The following is a 21,821-nucleotide window of genomic DNA, read 5'->3' on the forward strand; positions in this document are numbered from 1 at the left end:
GCTGAGCCTCTGTGCTCAGCTGAAACCTTCATCTTAATCAAAGAGAAAAAGAAGATGCCCTGAACCTTGTAGCAAAATCCTATAATTCCAGATGCATGGAAGGCTGAAACAAAGTCATCCTCAACTACATAGTGAGTTCGAGACCAATCTGAGCCTCAGGAGGCTCTGTCTCAACAGCAAAACCATGAAAGAGCTGAAAAGAAAAGAGCGCGGAGGCACCACACCTGGTAGGCAGTGCTTGCTGAGCAGGTGTGAACTCCATACACAGCTCTGCAAAAACTATAAGTAAATAAAGCAGAACAGAATTGAATGATACATATCCATTTTATACATTCAGCACTAAAAAATACCTACTTTATTAATGAGACAACACAATATCAAAATCATTAGGCCAAATGAAAAAACTATAAACAAAAGAGGACCAGCTATAGACTTTATAGGAGGTTCCTGAGAGACTGAACCAGTGCTAAAATAGGGATCGGAATAGTTCTCGCCCATGGAGTTGGGGTGACCTGGACCAGCAAGAAAGCCCTTGATAGTCTCTATTTAAAAAGACACACAGCCAGGTGATGGTGGCACATGCCTTTCGTCCCAGCAGGACTCAGGAAATAGAAGCAGACAGATTTCTGAGTTCAAGGACAGCCTAGTCTTCAGGGTGAGTTCCAGGACAGGCAAGGGCTACACAGAGAAATACAACAACAACAACAAAAGAAGACACATGCTAGGGATGTAACTCAGTGGTAGAGAGCTTGCCTTGCTGGGTTCAAACCCAGAACTACAAAACAAAACAAAACCACCATCTTTTTAAAAACACTGTCATTGACTCAGGCCTGGTGGTGAACATCCTTAATCCCAACACTCAGGAGGCAGAGGCAAGGATCTCTGTGAGCTGGCCAGTCTGATCTACATAATGAGCACCAGGCCAGTCTCAGGAGTGCACAGTAAGAGCCTGTCTAAAAAAAAAGTCATTGAAAGAGTCATAGACTAAGAAGTTCATAAAGTAGATGATGGTTCTCCCTGTTGCCTCCCAGGTTCTATGACCTGCCTCAGCAAGGCCAAAACAGACAGTTTCTGTGCTTCTGCCCTACTCTGAAGAGTTGGCAGCACAGTGATGGGTGCTCCCAGGCTCTCCATAAGCTGGAGCTCCAGACTGATGCTAGCAAAACCACCATGACTGGCTGTCCCAGGGGTTTAAATGCCTCACCTCCTGTCCCATGTTTTCACTTTAAGAGGATCACAGCAGCTTCCCTGGGGAGGTGAAGGCATGCACCTCTGCTCTCACCTCAGGTTCCCAAGGGAGAGCAAATCCTGGGGTACAGTTTCCCAAGGGAGTGTATGTGCTGGGGAAGGCAGAAATCAAGAGGCAAACTCATGATTGCTTAGGATCCCTGCCTTCCTTGGCATGGATGACAATAAGACTTGTCTTGGGAAGGACTTCTATCTCCAGTCTTTATCAATGCCCTCTGCATTTTCTCCACCTCTCAGCTCTTGGATAAAATGTGCTGCATGTCTCTCGCTAGAGGCTGAGAAGACAGAATGTCTAAAGATATCTGTAGCATACAAAGTACCCCATGACTACTGTTGTGACTATGGCTTAAGTGGGAACTCATATGATCAGGGTGTTGTGTAACAGTTTCCATCGTGCTCAGAGGCTCTTTAAGCAGGAAATGAACAACTCAAAATTGCTCCAGGAAGTCTCTGAAACTGAGAAGATTCACTAGGCCCCTCCTTGCCAGTTTAAAAAAAAAAAAACTGAGTCAGGGGTAGGAGTAGGAGGTGGGCAGTACACATACATTTAGTCCCAGTTGATCTGAGTTCGAGGCCAGCCTGATCTATAAAGCTAATGCCAGGACAGCCAAGGCCACACAAAGAAACCATGTCTGGAAAAACCAAAATGAAAGAAAGAAAGAAAAGAAAGAAAGGAAGGGAGGGAGGGAGGGAGGGAAGGAAGGACAGAGGAAGGGAGGGAAGGAAGAAGGAAGGAAGGAAGGAAGGCAGGCTGAGCTTCCTTCTTAGAAAAAGTGATACTGAGCTGAAAAGAAAAAAAGATTCTGAGAAGATAAAAGTTTCAAAGAAGACTGAGACAAGAGCTGCCAGGAAGAGATTTTTATCAACAGAGGCAGCTGGAAAGGACGCTCTCCAGCCTGTTGAGCTGCCTGCCGGCCGTGCGGTAAGTTGCCTGCTGGCCGTGCAGTGAGCCCCAGGTTCCCTACCTTTTGTGAACTGTTACCTATGCTGCCTGAGCCTTGGTCTTTGAATCATTTTTGAACCATTGTCTTTGAGTCTTTTCTGTTCCTGAAAGTAACCCTAATAAAATTCATTGTGTCACTAAGTTGGACCTGTGGGTTTGCTGTGAGTAGACCTTGCTAGTTTTAGGTCAACTTGACACAAGCTAGAGTCATCTGAAAGGAGGGAACGTCAATTGAGAAAGCGTCTAAGATCCAGCTGAAGGGCATTTTCTTAATCAGTGATCAATGGTGGAAGGCCCAACCCATTGTGGGTGGTACTATCTTTGGGTTGGTGGTCCTGGGTTCTACAAGAAGGCAGGCTGAGCAAGTCATGGAAGCAAGCCAGTAAGCAGCACCCCTCCATGGCCTCTGTGTCAGCTCCTACCTCCTCCAGGTTTCTGCCCTGTGAGAGTTCTTGTCCCGACTTCTTTGGTGATGAACAGTGCTGTGGAAGTGTAAGCCAAATAAACCCTTTCCTCCTCACAGTGCTTTGGCCATGGTGTTTCAGTGCAGCAATAGAAACAGTAAGTAGGACACATGTACTTCCTCTCCCCAGGAAAATCTTTGTCACACAACACAGGGACATCACCAAGGTTACATGGGGCCTAGGCTTGATAGGCTCCATCCTGTCCAGGGACAATATAGACAGATGATACAGAAGCAAGGCAGGCTGGCCCTAGCTGCCACCCTGATGATCTCAGAGGTGCGGGGTGACTGATGTCTTGGGTGGGATGGAATGTCTTTGCTTCTGTCTGCTGTGTCCTCAGGGCAGGTAAGTGCCTTCTCAGAGCCTCCAGTGCTTTCCTGTGACACCAGACCACCTGGGCTCAGAGTGGTCTGTTTCCTGTCCCTCATCTATTTTCTTGTATAGGTATGAAATATGTGCCTTTTTCTGAGGTGAGTTCCTTACCCAGATAGATGCTGTTTAGTGGGGAATCTTTTATGACCCTCCCTCCATCCACAAAGCCCAGGGCCTAGACCATTAAAGCCACATCCCAGCATACCCCATTTTCTGTGCTGTTTAGGGCACTCTAGACTAAGGGTAACTGAAAATGGGGCAGATAATCATTGCTCTATCTACTTCAAAGTAAACCCCATAGAAAATGAGATCCAGACCCAAGGTGTATGCACTCTGGATCACGACCTCCTGCCCACTTGAGCCATACCCCAGCCTGGCTGCACTGTTGCTCAAAAAGGCCAATAATCACAGAGCTCATACTTAGGGATCATTTGCACTGGTATTTAAAAAAAAAATGATTTCTAGTACAGGGCAGGCTGGAACACCCCTTTATTCTAGCTCAGGAGGCAGAGGCAGACTGATCTCTAGGAGTTTGAAGCCAACCTGGTTCACATCATAAGTTCTAGGCTAGCCAGGACTACATAATAAGACACAGTTTCATTAATTATTTTTCTTTGAGAGGCTTGGTTCATTTGGATTGGATGTTTTCTGCTCTTCTGAGGAGACACATCTGGGCAAGACCTAAATTTTAAGGACTACGGCATAATCCTTGCAGTTTAGCCCGAGGACAATGGAAACCGCTGGCAATTCCTTGAGGTGTGATGAGGTCATTCTTAACACTAAGAGTGGGCTTAGAAGAAGGGTGAGCTCAGGAGAGCTTGGGTAGCATAGGGGGATGGGGGAGAGAACAGGGAGGAGAATGAGGAAGGGGAGAAGAGGGGAGAGGAACAGGGAGATCCAAAGCCCTAGCAGGAGAATCATGGATGAGATTCACCAGCTAGGAGCAGAGGTGCATGATTACAACCCCAGGATCAAGGAGGTCAAGCCAGCAGCCATAAGTTTGACATCATTCTGAGTTATATAGGGAGAGGACCCTTCCTCCATTTCAAACAAAACAAAACAAACAAACAAACAAACAAACAAAAAACCAGAGAGCATTAAAAAACTTCAGAAGGGAGCATGAGGTATAAGGTCCCTTCTCCAGAAAGACTTTCCACCTCCACTGCTGTGTCTTTACCCCCATCTTACCATCCAGTCTGCTAGGGGCTGGTCAGGGGCTCCGCATAACAAACAGATTATTCAACTTGCTCAGTGCTTTATTGAACCAAGGCCCCAACAGAGGACTCATTGGGGCCTTCCAGCATGACCTTCTCATATGTAGATTCTGACCCCAGAGGTTGCTTTTTTTCCCTCTAGGACAATATTCCTTTAATATTTCCAAATGCTTAGTGTAGAGACCTTGTTCACACGCACACATACACTCCTGCCATAGGCCATCACGCTTACCAAAAATACTTCCACCCGGTTTGTGTGCATATATGTGTACAAGGCTCTGTGCGTCCATGACCATCCAACAAAGGGCCTAGACTCAAGTCACTAGTACAACAACACAGAAAAACCATGCATACAAGAGGTCTTCTGGAGCAGATATGAAAAGGAGGACAAGGAAGGACAGAGAGGGATCAAAAAGGGAAAGCTCAGTGACTGGTCTATTGCCCAGCAGCAACTTCTGACGAGTGAGGCTCTGGGGTTCACAGTAGTGAGGACAGGGCTCCCAGAGGCTCGTGAATTAGGCCTTTGCTCTAGCCCTGGGGGCCTTAAAGGAGAAGGATCCCTTTCTAGGCTAACAAAAGCCAGGCCTAATGAGTAAACGATATTGAATCTCTAGCTCCCAGCTGTACAAGGAAGCCTCCCCAGCTGTCAGTGTGTCCTGTAACAAGGCTAATTCAGACAGACAAAAATGAGAGCTACAGGTAAGGCTACAACAAGGACAAAGCAAGCACTTATGCTTCCAATGGCGGCATCTATGCAGAGGCCAGGAGAGGAGAGCAGACACAGCCCTGTGCAGAAGCAGGGCAGCATCTTGTGTCCAGGCCACCCAAGAAGCTACTGTGCTCATCCTAAAGGGCCAAGGCTCTCCTCAGAAAGGGGGAAGACAAAGAGTTAACACAAACAAGGAAAACAAGACTGTAAAAGGGCTCCCACTGAACACAAAGGACTTCCTCGAAGCTGGTATCCACCCATCACGTTCAGCTCTTTAACATAGGACCAGTACCAAGATACAGAAAATTAGTGGAGTGAGACAGGAAAATTGAGGACAGGGACAGACAGATGTGACACCACACCATCCCCCCAACCCCCTATAGCACCTGAGGCCTCTAGCAGGTAGGTGGCCTCATAGGCCTGTGGGACCCACTGGCTCCCAAGCCTCACGAGGTAAGGATGGCAGCAGGACTGAGGCTGGCTTGTCACTGGTCTTGCAGCCTGCTACAGAGTTCCCTCCGGCTCCGTTCCCCAGCCCAGCTGCGTGTCTTGAGGCGGAAGTTCCTCAGCTCATCCCTGAAAGCCTCATGGTTCATAGGTCGGTAGTCTTGGGGCTCACAAAAGTTCTAGAGGAGCGTGAGAAGATGAGGAGAGCCCATCAGTATGGGAGAAAGAGTAAGTTCTGGGGGTGGGGGTGGGGTATGGATAGGGTCTACAGCCTAGTTGGACCCTGTCCCTACAGTCATGCTGGGAGAGCTGTGGCCATCCCACCCATGGTACCGGATGCTGTGGGAAGAACTCCTTGTAGCCGCCTTTGAGGATGTACATCTCGGGGTAGTACAGGCTGGGGTAGTCATTAGCTGCACGGTCCCGTTCCCTGATGAAGCGGCACCTGGAGCAGCATGGGAGGAGGTTCAGGGCAGGCCATATGTCAGAAAGAGACCATGCCCTGTACACACGGCTTTAAGACCCTCCAAGTGCACAGGCTTCTCACCTACTAGGAATGTCACCTATCAGGCAAGCCTGACTACTGGGTAGAAGACACTGGGGTGAAGGCAGAGGTAAACCAGGAGTGGCCACTGTTTCTGGAAGGCTGCTTCATAACCTCTGTTACAGCACTCTAGGACATGTCCCAGAAAAGAGGAAGCAAGAGAGGTGACAGAGTGACACAGTCAAGGTCCACTCAGAGCTTGTAATCCTAGCTACACAGAATTCTGTGGCAGAGGGATTATAGGTTCAAGACCTGCCTGAACTAAAAGAGCTTAAGGCCAGCTTGGATTTTAGGAAGACCTGTCTCAAAAAAAGGTAGGGGTGGGAGGTGGCTCAGTGGGTAAGAGCACCTGCTGAGTAAACATGAGGACCTGAGTTCTAATCCCCAGCACAACAAAAAACCTATAACCCCAGCATTGAGGGTAGAGGGTAAAACCAGGAGGATTGTTTGGAGTTAGGCTGACAGCCTTAAGCCCAAGTTCAGTGAGAATCCCTGTCTCAAGAGAATTAGTTGGAGAGTATACAGCAGGATGTGTAAGGCCCTCCTCTGACTCTTTTCATACATGTACTTATATGCACACATGTATGTAACCACATCCATGTATAACACACACACACACACACACACACACACACACACACACACACTTTTTTTTAAGGGCCAAGAGCTGAAGAAAAGTCTCAGTAGTTAAGAACACTTGTTGCTCTTGCAAAGAATCTAGGGTCAGTTCCCAGCACCGATATTGTAGCTCACAATCATATATGACACCAGGTCTAGGGGATCCAGTACTCTCTTCTGATGTCTATAGGCACCAAGCATGCATATAGAGTACATACATACATATAGGTAAAGTGTTTTCATATAAACTTTTTTTTTCAAGATAGGGTTTTTCTGTATAGCCCTGGCTGTCCTGGAACTCACTCTGTAGACCAGGCTGGCCTCAAACTCAGAAATCCACCTGCCTCTGCCTCCCAAGTGCTGGGATTAGAGGAGTGTATCACCACCACCACCACTGCTTGGATCAAAATAAACTTCTTTAAAAGCATGGGAGGGGCCGGGCGGTGGTGGCACACGCCTTTAATCCCAGCACTTGGGAGGCAGAGGCAGGCGGATTTCTGAGTTCAAGAGTTCAAGGCTAGCCTGGTCTACAGAGTGAGTTCCAGGACAGCCAGGGCTACACAGAGAAACCCTGTCTCAAAAAAAGCAAAAAAAAAAAAAAAAAAAAAAAAAGCATGGGAGGGTGCAGTGAGGTCAGTCAGCAGGTAAAGGACTTGCTGAATAACCCTGGCAACCTGGGCTCAGTTCCTGAAACTCCTGAAATGTGATAGAAGAGAACTGATTCTATAAAGTCATCTTCTGGCTTCCACATGCATACCATAATACATACATACATACATACATACATACATACATACATACATACATGCATACATGTATACATAAAATGTAGTGAAAGGGTCTGGGGATAACCCTCACTGGTAGAGTGCTTACCTAGTATATGTGAAAGACCTAATTCAGTCACTAATATAGTGATATAGAAAAAACACACATACTCCAGAGTCTCCTAGACCAGATAAGAACTCAAGAGAGGACAGGAAAGGAGGAACAGAAGGATGGAAGAGTGGAGCCCTGTGACTAATCCATTGCCCAGCAGGAACCAGATGAGAAAGCTGGAACCCCAGAGGGGAGGGGAATGCAGAAGGGATGAAGCCCCTGTACAGGGAATGGGAAGAGATTCTGGTTCACCGAGACAGCTGCTAACAGCTGCTAGGTGGAGCTGATGGCTACCCTGGACCAGGAGGCAGAGGAATAACCAGAAAAGATCATGAATGAAGGGACAGAGGAAGGCAACAAACCCCAGCGGTTGCCAGCACAGGAACAGGACACCAAATGCTTGAGTGTCACAGACAGTGTGCCTTAAACAGTGTCCTTAGATTTTAAGGATGCTACTAGACTTAGGACCAATTTTGTAGGAGTGTAGCAAATGGATGAAAGATGGTCTGATGATGTGGATGGAAAGAAGACAATGGTAAGATGTGTTGTCTACAACAGGAGGGTTAAGATCAGCTCTGAGCTATCATATGCAGCAAGACGCTCTAGCACTTAGTACCAGGCAAAGAAAGCCTAGGGCAGGCACCGGCTGACCACTGGCCATAAGGGAGGGTCAGAGCTAGGACTCACATTCGTGGTCCACGCTCAGACGAGAATTCACAGTGGAAAATGAGGATGATTCTCTTGTCCAGGTTACAAGGCATGATGGGACGCTGCAGCAGAAAGGTCTCGGCATCCCGTTCCAGGGGTAAGTTCACAGCATTCTGTCAGAGGATCTGGGGGTCAAGCCGTAGCCTGCACCATGCCCCTTGTTCAGTTCCCAGGTAAGTAACCCCACCTCTTGCTGGGCAGAATCATCTCCATGGGAAATTCACCATGGAAGGTTATTATTCATCTTCTTGGCAAGGAGTCTGAACGGAGGGTCTGGCCTTACCAGCACCCGTCTCACCTTGATATGCCCGCCTTCATACTCATAGGGGTATCTGCAGTCCACAATTACAAATTTCTCCACGATGTTGCTGAACTTGCCTGTTAACAGGGCCACCATCTGTAGGAGGCCATCAGAGTTGGTGCCAGCAGGTGGAGCTGGTAGCCAAGGTTTTCCCTCTCTCTTCTGATGGTCTGTACATGCAGCCCATCCCCAGGGGAAGACAAAAGCCAAAAAAGGTAGTCCCCAATGCACCTGGAGAATGGCTCAACCCTGCTTACAGTTTCTGGTGAGATGTACTTGAGGTCTTGGTGTTTGCCATCCACAGTCTGCAGGAGGAAGGCCTGAACAGGAGGATGAGGCAGAGTCAGGGAAAGGAAATGCAGCAAGGGGTGAAGGCTGGAAGGACAGAGGCAACACCTGCTCTGACCTTCAGATTCAGCTCAGAGTGGAACCTCTGGGGGCTCGGGACCCAGGGAAACAACCTTCTGAGGGTAAAAGAGGAAGGAAAAAGCCCTAGACTTTCTTGCTTCCTGCTCTTGGGTTTGAAAGCCAGGGGCTGAGGCAGGAGATTGCATACCAGAGATTCATTTGGAAATGTTTTTCAAGGCTGAGCTATGGCAGATGCCTGGACAGATTTGAGGTGGCATCAGAAAGGGAGCCAGAGGGAAGAGTCTGCATGAGAACAAGAATGAAAAGATACAAGAGGGGCCCTCTGGGGACAGATAGCTCCTGCACTAGGGGTCCAGAGTGGATGAAGCAGAAGCCTCCTGAGGTCCTAGAGTGCTACCTTAGAGTAATCTCCAATCAATCCACGGTGGTCACTATCCAGGATGTTCTCAATCTCATGACACAGGGACTTTGAGCGGAAGACACGGGCCTTCTGGAAAGCAAGGCAGATGGAGGCCAGGGTCAGGGAAGAGACTGCCTCCCAGTGCTATTTGGTTGAGACCTTCTTTCCCTGCCACCTAAGCAACTACCTGCCCATTACCCACCGCTACCCACTTGGCCAAGAGAGGACCCCCAGAGCATCTTCAGCCCAAACACATCCACAGGTGAACAGTGCCAGCCCAGCCCCGGGAGGAAGGAACTAACAGGTTCTTCCAGCTGCTGCTCTTCCAGGGGTGTCACACTTTTCCTGCGCTTGGTCTGGACAGGCACATCCCTGTCCTGGGGCCGCTCTAGCCTCTTGAGGATGGGCCGGATCACACTGCATGGCATGGACGGAGAGCGGAAGAGCCGCTGGCACTTGCTGAACATGATGAGATCCTGGCCAGAGTAACAGGGCAGGAGTCAGAGCGCCTGGTCCCTCCACCCTACATCCCCTAAGCTCCAAGGGGCCACTACTGGGCCTCACCTGTTCCTCTTCCTTATCCAGCTTTTTGACCAGTGGGGCACTAATGAGGTTCTCCATGCCTGCGGGGACCATATCATCACCCTGAGGTCAAAGCAGTAAGGACAGAATCACAAACACAAGCATGACATAAACCATGGAGAGTCTTCTCTTGCTTACTCTCCCAGAAACATTAGGCTGTCCCCAGCCCTGCTGACTATGGCAGCACCCTCCACCCCAAAGAACTACATGAACCCCAGCTGCTGCTGCTGCTGCTGGAGCTTGCCCTGAACCAGGAGAAGTACCTTTTTCATGCCCAGCCTCCATTCCTCTGTAGCACCAGCCCACCTGGTCTTCTGATTGGTCAACATCAGTTCCCTTAAATTCTTCTGACACTGGGGTGAGGTTGTAGTCTTGCTGATAGTCTGGACTATCCAAGCAGAGAGCGCGTAGGGGCCTTGTGGACCAAGGCTGTTTACCTTTAAGTCATTCTCCAGGATGTCCACAAATCCGTCATCTTGTTCAGAAGCCCTTTCGACAGGAGTCAAGGAAGAGGAAGACTGTTCCACAGGGTTCAGCGCCTCTACTTCCATCTTCCACTCAGTGCTAAGACACTGTCCAAACGACAACAAGCACAGAAAACTCAGGTGGGGACCTGTCACTCCTTCTGAGGATAAGTCTCCAGTACCTGGGTGACTGGTGGGGAAGGAGTCTAGACCACCCTTTCCTTTTCCTACTGTCTCTCTAAGTTTTTTTTAGCTTTTATTTATTTATATTACATTTTAAATTAATTTCATATTATATAGATATAAACATTTATATATACATAAATATTTTATAGCTTTTCCATTTATTTATTTATTTATTCATTTATTTGATTTTATTTGAGACAGGGTTTCTCTGTGTAGCCTTGGCTATCCTGATAAGAACTCACTCTGTAGGTCAGGCTGGCCTTGAACTCAAAAATTCTCTTCCTTCTGCCTCCCAAGTGAAGGGATTAAAGGTATACACCACCACATCCAGATATTTTTTTAAATTTTTAACTTTATTTTATGTGTATGGGTATTTTGCCTGCACATATGTCTGTGTATCATTTGCAAACAGTGCCCACAGAAGCTAGAAGAGGTTGTTAGGTCCTCTGGGACTGGTCCTCTGGGACTGGTATTATAGAGGTTGTGAGGTAGGTTGGGTGCTGGGAATTGAACCAGGTCCTCTGGAAGAACAACCAGTGCTTTTAACCACTGAGCATTCTCTCCAGCCACCACTTCTCCTCAGAGCTGTTTCTTGGCCCTATTTTCCTTATGTACCATCAAGTCAGGGGCTGAGCTGGGCCTCTGGGTAAAGGCCTCTCTGCAGCTGACCCATTCTGCCAAAGTTTGGGCAGGGCTGGAATGAGGGAGCTTCTGTGGCATCTTGAAGCTATATCCATGCTGTGAGCAAGAGTAGAGAGGAGGAAATATCAGGATAAACCCAGTGTACCCTTCTCTCCCTGGAGCTCCTCCATCTTGGTCTCTGGAAGCCCACATTCTCTTTGTCCTCTGCAGGACTACTGGCAACTCTGTAGCCTGCTTCAGTTCTCTTCCAGCTGTCCAGTGCTCGGGAGTTGGTGATGTTTTGTAGCACAGGGCTGTGTTCCAGCAGCCTTACCTAGGGAACCAAACAGGGCAGTAATTACTAAAGGCTGCATTCTGGGGATCACCCAGGAATGCTACCTCTTGCTACCCTGCTCTGACTCCCCAGCCCACAAGATGAAACTCTGCCTCCCCCAATCAGTCCAGGAATGCCTGGCTACTTCAAACACCTCTCACAGGCACCCCCAGGATATCCATGCCAGCCAGGATGTCTAAGCCCCCTGTCAGGCCTTGGAGGACACTCACTGGTAACGATCGGAAGCGTTTTATGGTAAACTGCTCACTGCAAAAAAAAAAAAAAGAACAGTTCAGAGTTGCGACACTGGGAGCCAGTGACTTAAAACAGGCAAGATTTCCTTGAACCCAGGCCATCTATATCCCATGAGACGGCAGGAGGTAGTTAGGGAAGGATGGAAAGACTCACTTTTGAATGACCCGACTGGCTGCCTGAATGGCCTGTTCAAACCTAGGAGAGAGCAGAAATGACCCATGTCCCCTGTAGCCCAACATCTACCACAAGCTTCAGGCCCAAGCCAGGCCCATCCCCAAAGGGCCAGCAACAGGGACAAGGGTCTGTGATCAGGCTAGGGGAGGGGAGAGTAGAAAACGGAGGTGCACTGTTGGTGGGACCAGGGACTAAAGATGAAGGGTTTGAGGCAGCCGGGGATTGTAAAGGCTGCCTTGAATGAAAAGCAGGCCCAGAGAAAGGCAGTGATGGAGACAGCTGGGGCAGGCCACAGGGTCATTAAGATATCACCAAGGCAACAGTCTCGCCAGCCTGCACACACTAGCACAGGCCTTCCACCTGTATGCAAATTACATTAGTGGGGCCATATGGCCACCATGAAAGGCATTGATCCATCCCATGACAACAGGATGAAGGTACCCTGTAATGTAGGTGACCCTGGGGGTGGATGCCAGCAATGCTGGACTTCCCTTTCTTCTAGGAGAAACTGGCCTGGCTCCCTCCAGGACAGGAGCTGCTTTGGTGTTTTTCTGAATCAGCCCAGCAGACCCTTTGGCGACAAGTATACAGGGTTACATTCTCTCCTCCCTCCTATGGAATTTTCTAAGACTCAACCTCTGTTCCACCCCCTCCTTCTGTCTTAGAAGAGGCCAGGCGGCAAGGAATTCCAACAGATGTTCCATTTGAGGCTGAGGCATCAGCTTCTACATACAGGCCCTGCCTTCCAATGTTGCTGGAGCACCTGTAGTGTGGAGCTTACACACACACACACACACACACACACACACACACACACCAGCTTCTTTCTGAGAAACTGTAAATAGTCAAAAGTACAGACTAGAGAGCCACTTGGTTCCCAAGTGGCCCTCAGAGAGGCCTGGCATCATTGGTAGCTGGGCCTTCGGGGTGAGGGATCTGTGTTGTCACTAAAAAAACAACCTACACTCCTCCCATCCCCACCCAATACTCGGTTTCCTGTTTGCGAATAAACCCTGAGACCAGCACAGTCTGATCTAAGGCATCAGGAGGAAATAGTAACCGCCACCCTAAACCAAAAGCGCGGCTGGCAATGCCCAGCTGTCCCTCCTAATGACTGACAGCTACCCCAGCAGCTGGATGGGAACAGGTGTAATCTAGAAGGCTCTATTGTGCCATAGCCAAGGAAGAGGTGTCTTCTTAGAGCAAAGACCAGCTTTCTCTCTCCACTCCCTATTGCAAAGGGTCTGGTCAAGTGTCACGAAACACTGGGAGCTACTGATGAGCCAAGCCAGTCTAGCTAGTCTGCAAACATGATTTTTTGTTTGGCCTAGGTTTTGAGATATGATCTTACTATGGTTGGCCTTGAACTGCCTATCTTTCTGTCTGAGCTTCTGGAGAGCTGGGATTACAGATACGGACCGTCACACACAGCAGGACCATATTTTTAAGTTGGAAAGAATTTCACATGTACAAATAATGTGTACAGGAGAAAAAGAAAAATGGAAACAGGAGGGACATTGTCCGAATGACAGTGTTAGCTGGAGCTAATACTGGAGTGTACTTTCCCAGAGGCCACACTCATCTGGCTTCTATGATAACAGGCCCTTCTCTAAATAAGGAGCCAGTTCTCAAGACTTAGGAAGAAACTAACCCCACACAATGGGGATCCTGAGGAACCTACCTATTAATTGGTTTCCCTGTAAGAAAGCAGGATACTGGGGGTTGGAGAGTGACTAAGTGGCTCAATGACTAAGAACATTTGTTATCCTTGCACAGACCCTGAGTTCAGTACCCAGCACCCACATATGGCAACTCTCAACAACCTGGAATTCTAGCTCCAAGGGCTCCCAAAGCCCTCTCTGACCTCTGTAGAACCACAGGCTTACATGCACATATCCCCATGTAGAGAAACATATAACATAATTAAACATAAATCTTAAAGAAAGATCAGTCCCCAAGGGCAGTGCCAAGTCCTCAGTTGTGGGCCCCCTCCCTTCTCGACTCACGTTCGTTCTGCCATCTCTGGGTCCACAGGGCTGGGGGAGTCCATGCAGAGACCTGGGGGGATAGAGTACCTTGGCTTGCAAGTATCAGCCTTTCTTGCTTAGTTTTTCCCCAAGAAAGGAAAAAGAATCCTCTTTCCATTTGAGATCAAGACATACTTTAATGAAACAAAACCTACTTATGAACCCTAAGCATGGGACATTGCCCCCCAAAGGACACAGGGCTACATTCTCTATTTACTATGGAAAAGGTTTCTACACTTTGTTTTTTTTTTTTTAAGTACAATGCTTCCCAAGCATTTTTCTTAAGCTGGTTTAAAACAACTTGGAAAAGATAATGGTTTTCTAAGGAGAAAAGCTACAGCTTAAAAGAATGTTTCACAAGGACCAACTTTTGGTACTGAGCGCCTCCTGGGTGGAGCTGTAGTTTAGTGACTTCACCGCTAGCTTTCGAATGTGAGATACCATCTCCTACCAAGGGCCATCCTTCCTCAGGCTCTAGGTTTAGGTTGGGTGTGGTAAGACCCACCAGAGGTTTGTTTTCTTCACAGTTTTGGAGGCAAGGTGGGAGAAGATTCTGGGCCCATCAGGCTTTGGAAAGGATGGTGATCTGATGGGCAGAGAATTTGGGAGGTCTAAGAAGTTCCCTGATCTCTTCTGGTGGGGTGTGTGTGTGGAGGGACCCCACTAGGAGCCCTGGGCCTTACCTGCATCAGAAGATTCTGAGGACTCAGATGACAGGGAGCACTCAGAGGTGCGTCTGGACAGGGATAGGTCTGCCAGTCTGTTCTGGAACGACAGACTTCCTACTTGAGGTTTTGGGGTCTCACTAAGAAAGAGGCACAGAGGAGGAGAAAAAGAAATGAATGTTGGATCTGGAAGCTGGTGAGTCCATGCTCCCATGTATTCCCTAACTATGAAGGGCCCATCTATCACTGAGAGGTGATCCTAGGACTAGCCTGTATCTCAGGTCAAAGCTTTTCATTCCACTGAGGCCCGAGAGGATCTTCTCTAGGTTGACTGGCTCAGGAAAGACCTTCCTAAGGGTCTGGTAGAATGAGGAGGATGGGCAGGAGACATCCCAGAAGCTCTGTAGAACCTTCTCCGGCTCTTCACATCCTCACCTATCCAGCGTCTTCCTGGAGGCAAAGGCTAAGCAAGACCTGGCTCTCAATTGCAGCTGGACCACCCAGCTGGGACCCCACAGGTACGGTTAAGGAGGTGGCCAGTCTTTTGTCAGGTTAAGCCTTAGGGGAGTTTGGGAGATACTGGGTGCTTTCAAAGAGCAGGGCACAGCCTTTTAAGACCCACTTCTATGCCAACCTCATGATCCTCTGCCTAAGGATAGTGTGCTGGAGGCACAATGAAGGAGCACTGAGGTAAATAAATGATCCTTAGACGGTCATCTGGAGGGTGTAAGTCGCATAGTTTCTGACTTAGCACTCTTGTCCCATGTCACTGAAACAAAGCTAAAGGCGTTGGTGTTCTGCACTTCTAGCTCTGGTGCCTAGTCTCTCCCGGTCCAGGGCCTCCCACTCTACCACCACACCCAGCTCCCTTGGGGCATCCTACCTGCCGAGCCCAGCGAGGTTGAGCATGGTCTGGGTAAGAGTGGTAACCGGAGAGGAGGAAGCCGTACGCTCCGGAGACCCCAGGAAGCCATCAGACCCAAACCCGAAGCCTGAGAGGTGGCGCGGCCGCTGAATGTCACCCAGCACGCGGGCAGGACTGAGAGCTGAGCCCGGCGCAGACTTCTGCGGGGGTACCTCCATCGTGGCGGGGCGGGCAAAGGCTAGCCAGAGGGCCACAAGTACAGCGGCCAGCAGACGTCGACCCAGCTGGCTCGGCTCCGAGAGTGAGCCTGGGGTGAGGGAAAGGAGGGAGGGAAGGGAGGGAGGAAGAGCAATGGGCCTGGGAGTGAGGAGAGGGATGTGGGGAGGAAGGGAGGGGAGGACGCCGAGCTGGGCAGCTGCCACCTCCACCTCCTTATATATTCGAAAAATAACAGCGGCAGCGCCGCCGGACGCCACCAATGGGGGCGCCGGTTCCGGGAGGGCGGGACCAAGGGCGGGGCTCTCGTGGCGGGGGCTGAGGCTGGACCAGCTACTTCTGCCCGCCCGGCTTCTTAGGGTGACTCAGGGAGTTGGGCTAACCCCCCGCTCCCCGATCTCCAGGATATTGCCTCCTGGGACAGGGTTTGGAGGTGGGAGTAGCCCTCTAACCTCAGAGGGAGTAGCTAACCTCTAGGGTGGCCTCGAAAGGAGCCCTCGACGTTTACCATCACGCACGGTCACCGGTAAGGGACGGTGCGACGCACTGCTTGAGCCCAGGACAAGTATGCTGTGAACACTGCGTTTTCTGTCCAGTTCACAGAGCTGAGCGTTGAAAAGTTCCTTAACTCGTTTAAGGTCACGGGTTTGATTGAATGGCAGAGACATAGAGGCTCCCTCAGGGACTGCTCTGATCGTGCAGCCTCCCTGTCAACGCCCCTGGGCCGCACCGAGCAGCTGCAGTCTTTCGCTGGCGGCGCTTTGCGAGGCACAGCGGAACTGCTGGGTTCAGGGCCTCCAGAGTTTAGACGTGATCCCACTGAGCCCAATATTCTCCTATAACCCCTGAGAATTAAACGCTTAGATTTAGGCAGTGATTTCTGCAGTAGACAGTTGGCACCAGAGAATCCAGTTAGGGAAGAATCTTACACTCACTTATGGCTTGGCTAATTTGGGGTTAATAGTACCATATTTAGTGTTTCTTTGAAGGTGAAAGAGGCTGAATTTGCTATTAATTTACAATGAGGGTTTTCTAATGATCTAATCACCTTGCAGCCTAGTCTGTTTTCCTGGAATGAGCTGGGAAGGACCTAGTGGGCAATTGAGAACGTTTTCAAATTCCACAGTGAAGGTGTGGCTTCTGGGATGGTCGTGGGGTGCAGTACAGGATCTAGGAGCTAAGAGAAGATTTGCACACCTGCCTTCGCTGTTTTAACCACCACCCTAGGCCCACCAGGTAGGGATGGCAAAAGAGTAATAAGGGTAGGAATGGGGTCTAAGAAGTTCAGCTGTGTGTGAAGGAGGAGGACACTAGCCACACCTGAGTGGAGCCACCGCAGCTCTTGTCTTTCAGCGTTTTTTCCCCACTTCCTGTGGTGCGCCAGGAACTTATATACTGCTGCTGGGGACCAGCCCCAGACCTACAGCCCTTAATGCCAGGACCGGGAGAGAAATGTGTCCCCTCACGGCCTTCTGTTCCAAACACCTAGAAGAAAATCGCTCTGAGGATTGTTTTTTCAAAACCAACGTAGCCGGTTTCCCTTTACCCTGCATCCCAGCACACACACACACACACACCCTTCTGGGTGTGGAGGAGCTCTGCTGTGTTGATTTGTGAAGATCACTTGAATCTCATGAAGTCCCACAACTAAAGGTGCTCCTTGTCCCAGTGGAGGAGAAAGGGGTCCTCCCCACGGCACCTGATACCCACTAACACCCTTCTGAAGGTCATTTTCCCACTTAGATCATAAAATACATACTCAGCTAAAACAACAATAACAACAAACACTAATCCCTGGAGATCAGTTAAAAGATTTGCGCTTCTTGAGATTAGGGAGAGGGGTGTTACATTATGTAGACTTGGCTGGCTTCTGGCTCTGTATATAGAGCAAGCTGGCTTCAAATTTATGGTGATCAGGCTGCTTTTGACTCCTGAGTGTTGGGATTCCAGGTATGAAGCGCCATTACTGGCATGTTAAAATTTTACGCTGCAACCTGCAGAGTTTTATGTTATGGGTGCTTAAAATGGGTGCTTTGCCTGTCTGTGCACCATTTGCCTGCTTGTGCCTGTGCAGGACAGATTGTGAGCTGCCATGTGGGTGCTGGGAATCAAACCTGGGTCCTCTGGGAGAGGACAGTGTTATTAACCTAGAGCCATTTCTCCAGGGCCTTTTAAAAACTTTGTTTCCCCTACCGGTCCCCCAACACACATCTTTTTTTTTTCTTCATAGCTGTGGCATGTTAAATTTATGAGCCATCAAAAACTCAAAGGACAACATCATATGATACAAAAGGCAGCCCCATGCCTAAATCTTCAGAAACAGCATTGTGAGAAATTTCTTGTATTCTCTCCTGAAGATGATTTGTATTTAGCCATAGGAAACATGGTGGCAGACGTGGATGACTGCCACAAACAGAATTAAGATTTCCTAGTAGCCACATCAAAAAAGCAAAAGGGAAGCTGGCCTCAGTCGGTCCTGTACTCTGTAAACTCTCGGAGGAGAGAGGAATGAGGATCCTTAACAGATCGAGGCCAGCCTAGGCTATAGAGTGAGACCTTGTCTCAAACAAACAACCCCAGACTACTACCAATAAAAAAAAAAAAAAAAAAAGAGGGCCGGAGGTGTGTCTCAGTGGTAGACCATTTGCCCAGCAAGTGCAAAGGCCTGGTTCCTGGCATCTGTTCATAATACAGCAAAAAATATACACAAATACAGTAAAGATAGTAAGTTTTATTTTTATATTTTTAGTATTGTATTTAATCTAATATATTAAAATATTATTGTGCTGGTTATTATTATTTTTTTTGTCAACTTGACACAAACTAGAGTCTTCTGGGGAGAAGAAACTGAAGAACCAGCCTAGGCAAGCCTAAGGTTCCATCTTATAGTAAAGACAAACTAAGTTTAGTCCTGTTTATGATTAGACCTCTGTTTCTCAAGCATTGGGCTCCGTCCCACCTGTAGCCTTAACTACAAATGGTTCTGTACTGCCTGTTCCGGGATTGGCAATCATGTCTTTGTTTCAATAAGTTACTTATAACCATCTTGCAACCCTACCTTTGTTTCAAAAGGTTACTTGACACCTATCACTACCCATAGTTCTGACTACCCGTTGTTATGACTATCTTATCATGCTCATCTTGCAACCATGCCTTTGTTTTAGGTGGTCATTAGGAATAGCTTGTGTTTGTGTTCTGCTCCTGTAACCTTTTCTATTCTGCCCATCAAACCTCCCATTTGGGAACCCCTACCCCTGAGCTCTAAAAGCCCTGTCTTCCTTATATCCAAAGCTGAGCTCTTGAACCCCGCCTTAGGGGGAGGCAGCCTTTGCACAGAGTAAAAAAAGCTTACTTTAATTAAGTGCTTGCTTTAATTAATTTGGCCATGATGATTTGGGTCAATGGTCTTTCTCCTCCAATCTTTGGGCTTAACAGAAACCTCAATTGAGAATATGCCTCCAACCGGGCGGTGGTGGCGCACGCCTTTAATCCCAGCACTTGGGAGGCAGAGGCAGGTGGATTTCTGAGTTCAAGGCTAGCCTGGTCTACCAAGTGAGTGTTCCAGGACAGCCAAGGCTACACAGAGAAACCCTGTCTTGAAAAAAAAAAAAAAGAGAGAATATGCCTCCAGCAGACTGGCCTATAGGCATGTCTGTGGAGCTTTTTCTTGATTAATGATTGATGTGTGAGGACCCAGCCTACTGTGGGTGACGTCACTCTTAGGCAGGTGGTCCTGGGTTATATGTGTAGGGGATGGAGAGACATCTCAGCAGTTAAAGAACACTTGAACTCTTCCGTAAGAAGCAGGCTTGATTCCCAACATCCACATGGCAGCTCACAACTGTGTGTAATGCTCATTCTGGGGGATCCAATGGCCTTTTCTGGCCTCTACAGATAACTAGGCTTGGTGCACAGGCATATATGTGATCAAAGCATTCATACATATGGTGGTTTGAATAAGAATGACACCCAAAGCTGGCTCAGATATCTGAACGCTTAGGAATAGCACTATTTCCTGCAGTAGATGTGGCCTTTGCTGAAGGATGTGTATCTCTGGGGTTGGGCTTTGAGGTTACAAAACCCCAAGCCAGGCCCAGTGGCTCTTTTCTCTTCCTGCTGTCTGTAGAACTCTCAGCTACTTCTCCTGCACAGTGTCTGTCTGCATGGCCCTATGCTCGCCACCATAACAGTGAACTAAACCTATGAAAGTTCAAACAAGTGTCTGAGGTCATGGTGTCTTTTCACAGCAAGAGGACACTGATTAAGACAATAGATATAAAATAAGTAAATCTAAGCAAGCAAACAAAGAATATTTGTCACTTGGGAGCTAAGACTAGAGAATAACAAGAGTGAGGGTACCCTGAGCTATAGACTGAGTCTCTAACTCAAAGACCAAAAACAAAGCCAGGTGTGGTGGCACCAGACTTTAATTCTAGCAGTCAGCTCTGTGAATTCATACCAGCCTGTTCTACACAGAGTTCCAGGACAGCTAGGGCTACATAGTGAGACCTTGTCTCAAAACAAACAAACAAACAAACCCCAAACCAAACCACACAACAACAAGAAAACCCTGATTGTTTTAGAAGAATGCTTTTGTCTTTGTTTTTCTGAGTCAGGATTTCTCTCTGTAGCCCTTGCTGTCCTGGAATTTGCCCTGTAGACCAGACAGGCTTTAGTAATTTGCCTCCTCAGTGCTGGGATTAAAGGTGTGTGCCACTACACTCAGTTTAGAAGAATGCTTTTTATATCTTGGGTGGGAAAAGCCTCTGTGTAAGATTCAAAACCAGAAGCACTATAGCACAATGTAGCCAGAGCTGCCTACTTGGAGATTACAAGTAGTCTCATACACTTGGAGAAACAAGTAATCTCTAAAATCTTTTCTAAGACACATGTGGCAACTTAAGGGAAACTTTTATAATCCACCTATCAAAGATTTTATATTCAGAGCACATGTAGGGTTTTTATTTTGCCTTTTTTTTTTTTTGAGACAGTTTCTTTATGTAGTCCTAGCATTCCTGGAACTCTGTGTAGACCAGGCTGGTCTTGAACTCACAGAGTGCTGAGATTAAAGGTCTGTGCCATCACTGTTTGGCTAAAGTGGAGTTCTTTTTCTTTCTTTTTTTTTGGTTTTTTCGAGACAGGGTTTCTCTGTGTAACCCTGGCTGTCCTGGAACTCACTCTGTAGACCAGGCTGGCCTCGAACTCAGAAATCTGCCTGCCTCTGCCTCCCAAGTGCTGGGATTAAAGGCGTGCGCCACCACAGCCCGGCTAAAGTGGAGTTCTTAAAGGTCTGGAAAATATGGTTGGGGGTAGAGCATAGGATTAGCAAGCATGAGGCCCTAAGTTTGATTCTTATGGCACATGTAGAAGGGAAAAGACTAGCATGAGAAATGTGGACAAAGGTAGAGAATCTCAGGATCCAATATATACATGGAAAGAGAAACATGTATCTGAAGAGCAGAGAGTTACACTTTCTTCTCTGGCCTTGCAGATCACAACATTGACCTGATTTCTGATTCTGTCTTTATCAGTTCCTCCTCCTAAGTGTTGTTGGTAATTTCTAGAGCCCTTAACTCCGAAGCTCCCAGAGCACCGCCCTTGGTCCTCTTTGTTTCTTGACCTAGAAGCTTTGTCTACCCCAGCTCCTCAGCCTGTCATCCTGGATGCTGCTCTTCCAAGACTTTTTAAAACATGGCAACCTCATTCAATCCTAAATAGGACGTCTTGATCAAAACCCTTACCAAAGGGCTCAGGGATCTATGCAGAAAAGAAGGCAAAATGATGGTTAAGAGCCAGAGGTGATAGATGATTCCACAGAAATAATGACTCCACACACAACAAGACTGATACACATATAACTCAAAGAGACTATAGCAGTATGCACAAGGCCTGCACAGGTTCAAGACAGACCAGGTCCCAGCACTGAAAGAGGAAGTGGACAAAGTTGTCCCACCCCAAACCAAGATGCTATCTGTAACTGATACCCACTAGCAAAGGGACAATCAGTTTTTCCCCTTGGTGTGTCATTGAGTATATCAATCAACATTCAAGGGCAGATCCTGAGCCCAGGTGTAGATGGTCAACACAAAATGAACTCAATGGTATTTTTGTAGACTTTTTGGGCATTTTTTTTGTCTTACTGGTCTTTTGCTTGTTTTTTTTGAGTTTTGTTTCTCTCTCTCTCTCTCTCTCTCTCTCTCTCTCTCTCTCTCTCTCTCT

At 48.0% G+C, this 21,821-nt stretch overlaps 1 protein-coding gene across 2 annotated transcripts; it reads right to left on the minus strand.

Moving 5' to 3' along the window:
- Window positions 1–4,262: 4,262 nt before the first annotated feature.
- On the minus strand, window positions 4,263–15,832 carry Cdc25b (cell division cycle 25B). 2 transcript variants are annotated; one of them, XM_028756864.1, is made up of 16 exons: window positions 15,405–15,818; window positions 14,540–14,661; window positions 13,836–13,887; window positions 11,809–11,850; window positions 11,631–11,667; window positions 11,278–11,400; window positions 11,061–11,183; window positions 10,233–10,367; window positions 9,778–9,858; window positions 9,516–9,689; window positions 9,211–9,303; window positions 8,702–8,764; window positions 8,442–8,540; window positions 8,123–8,256; window positions 5,731–5,842; window positions 4,263–5,576 (listed from the first exon to the last, which is right to left on the minus strand). In XM_028756864.1, the coding sequence occupies exons 1-16, from the start codon at window positions 15,602–15,604 to the stop codon at window positions 5,436–5,438; spliced, it is 1,731 nt and encodes a 576-aa protein (XP_028612697.1). In that variant the 5' UTR covers window positions 15,605–15,818; the 3' UTR covers window positions 4,263–5,435. The 2 variants fall into 2 exon arrangements, with proteins under 2 accessions (XP_028612697.1, XP_028612696.1); XM_028756863.1 differs by lacking the exon at window positions 11,061–11,183 and having other exon boundaries at window positions 11,233–11,400; window positions 15,405–15,832.
- Window positions 15,833–21,821: the final 5,989 nt, after the last annotated feature.

Source organism: Grammomys surdaster, unplaced genomic scaffold (assembly GCF_004785775.1).
Source record: "Grammomys surdaster isolate TR1022 unplaced genomic scaffold, NIH_TR_1.0 129, whole genome shotgun sequence".
NCBI lineage: Eukaryota > Metazoa > Chordata > Mammalia > Rodentia > Muridae > Grammomys > Grammomys surdaster.

Excerpts from the sequence above, each read along its gene's own strand:
- Cdc25b (XM_028756864.1), bottom strand. The coding sequence starts at position 15,604 with ATGGAGGTACCCCCGCAGAAGTCTGCGCCGGGCTCAGCTCTCAGTCCT. Across the intron at positions 8,257-8,441 it reads ATGAAGGCGGGCATATCAAG|AATGCTGTGAACTTACCCCT; the intron begins GTGAGACGGGTG and ends ATCCTCTGACAG. Across the intron at positions 5,577-5,730 it reads AGTTCTTCCCACAGCATCCG|AACTTTTGTGAGCCCCAAGA; the intron begins GTACCATGGGTG and ends ACGCTCCTCTAG.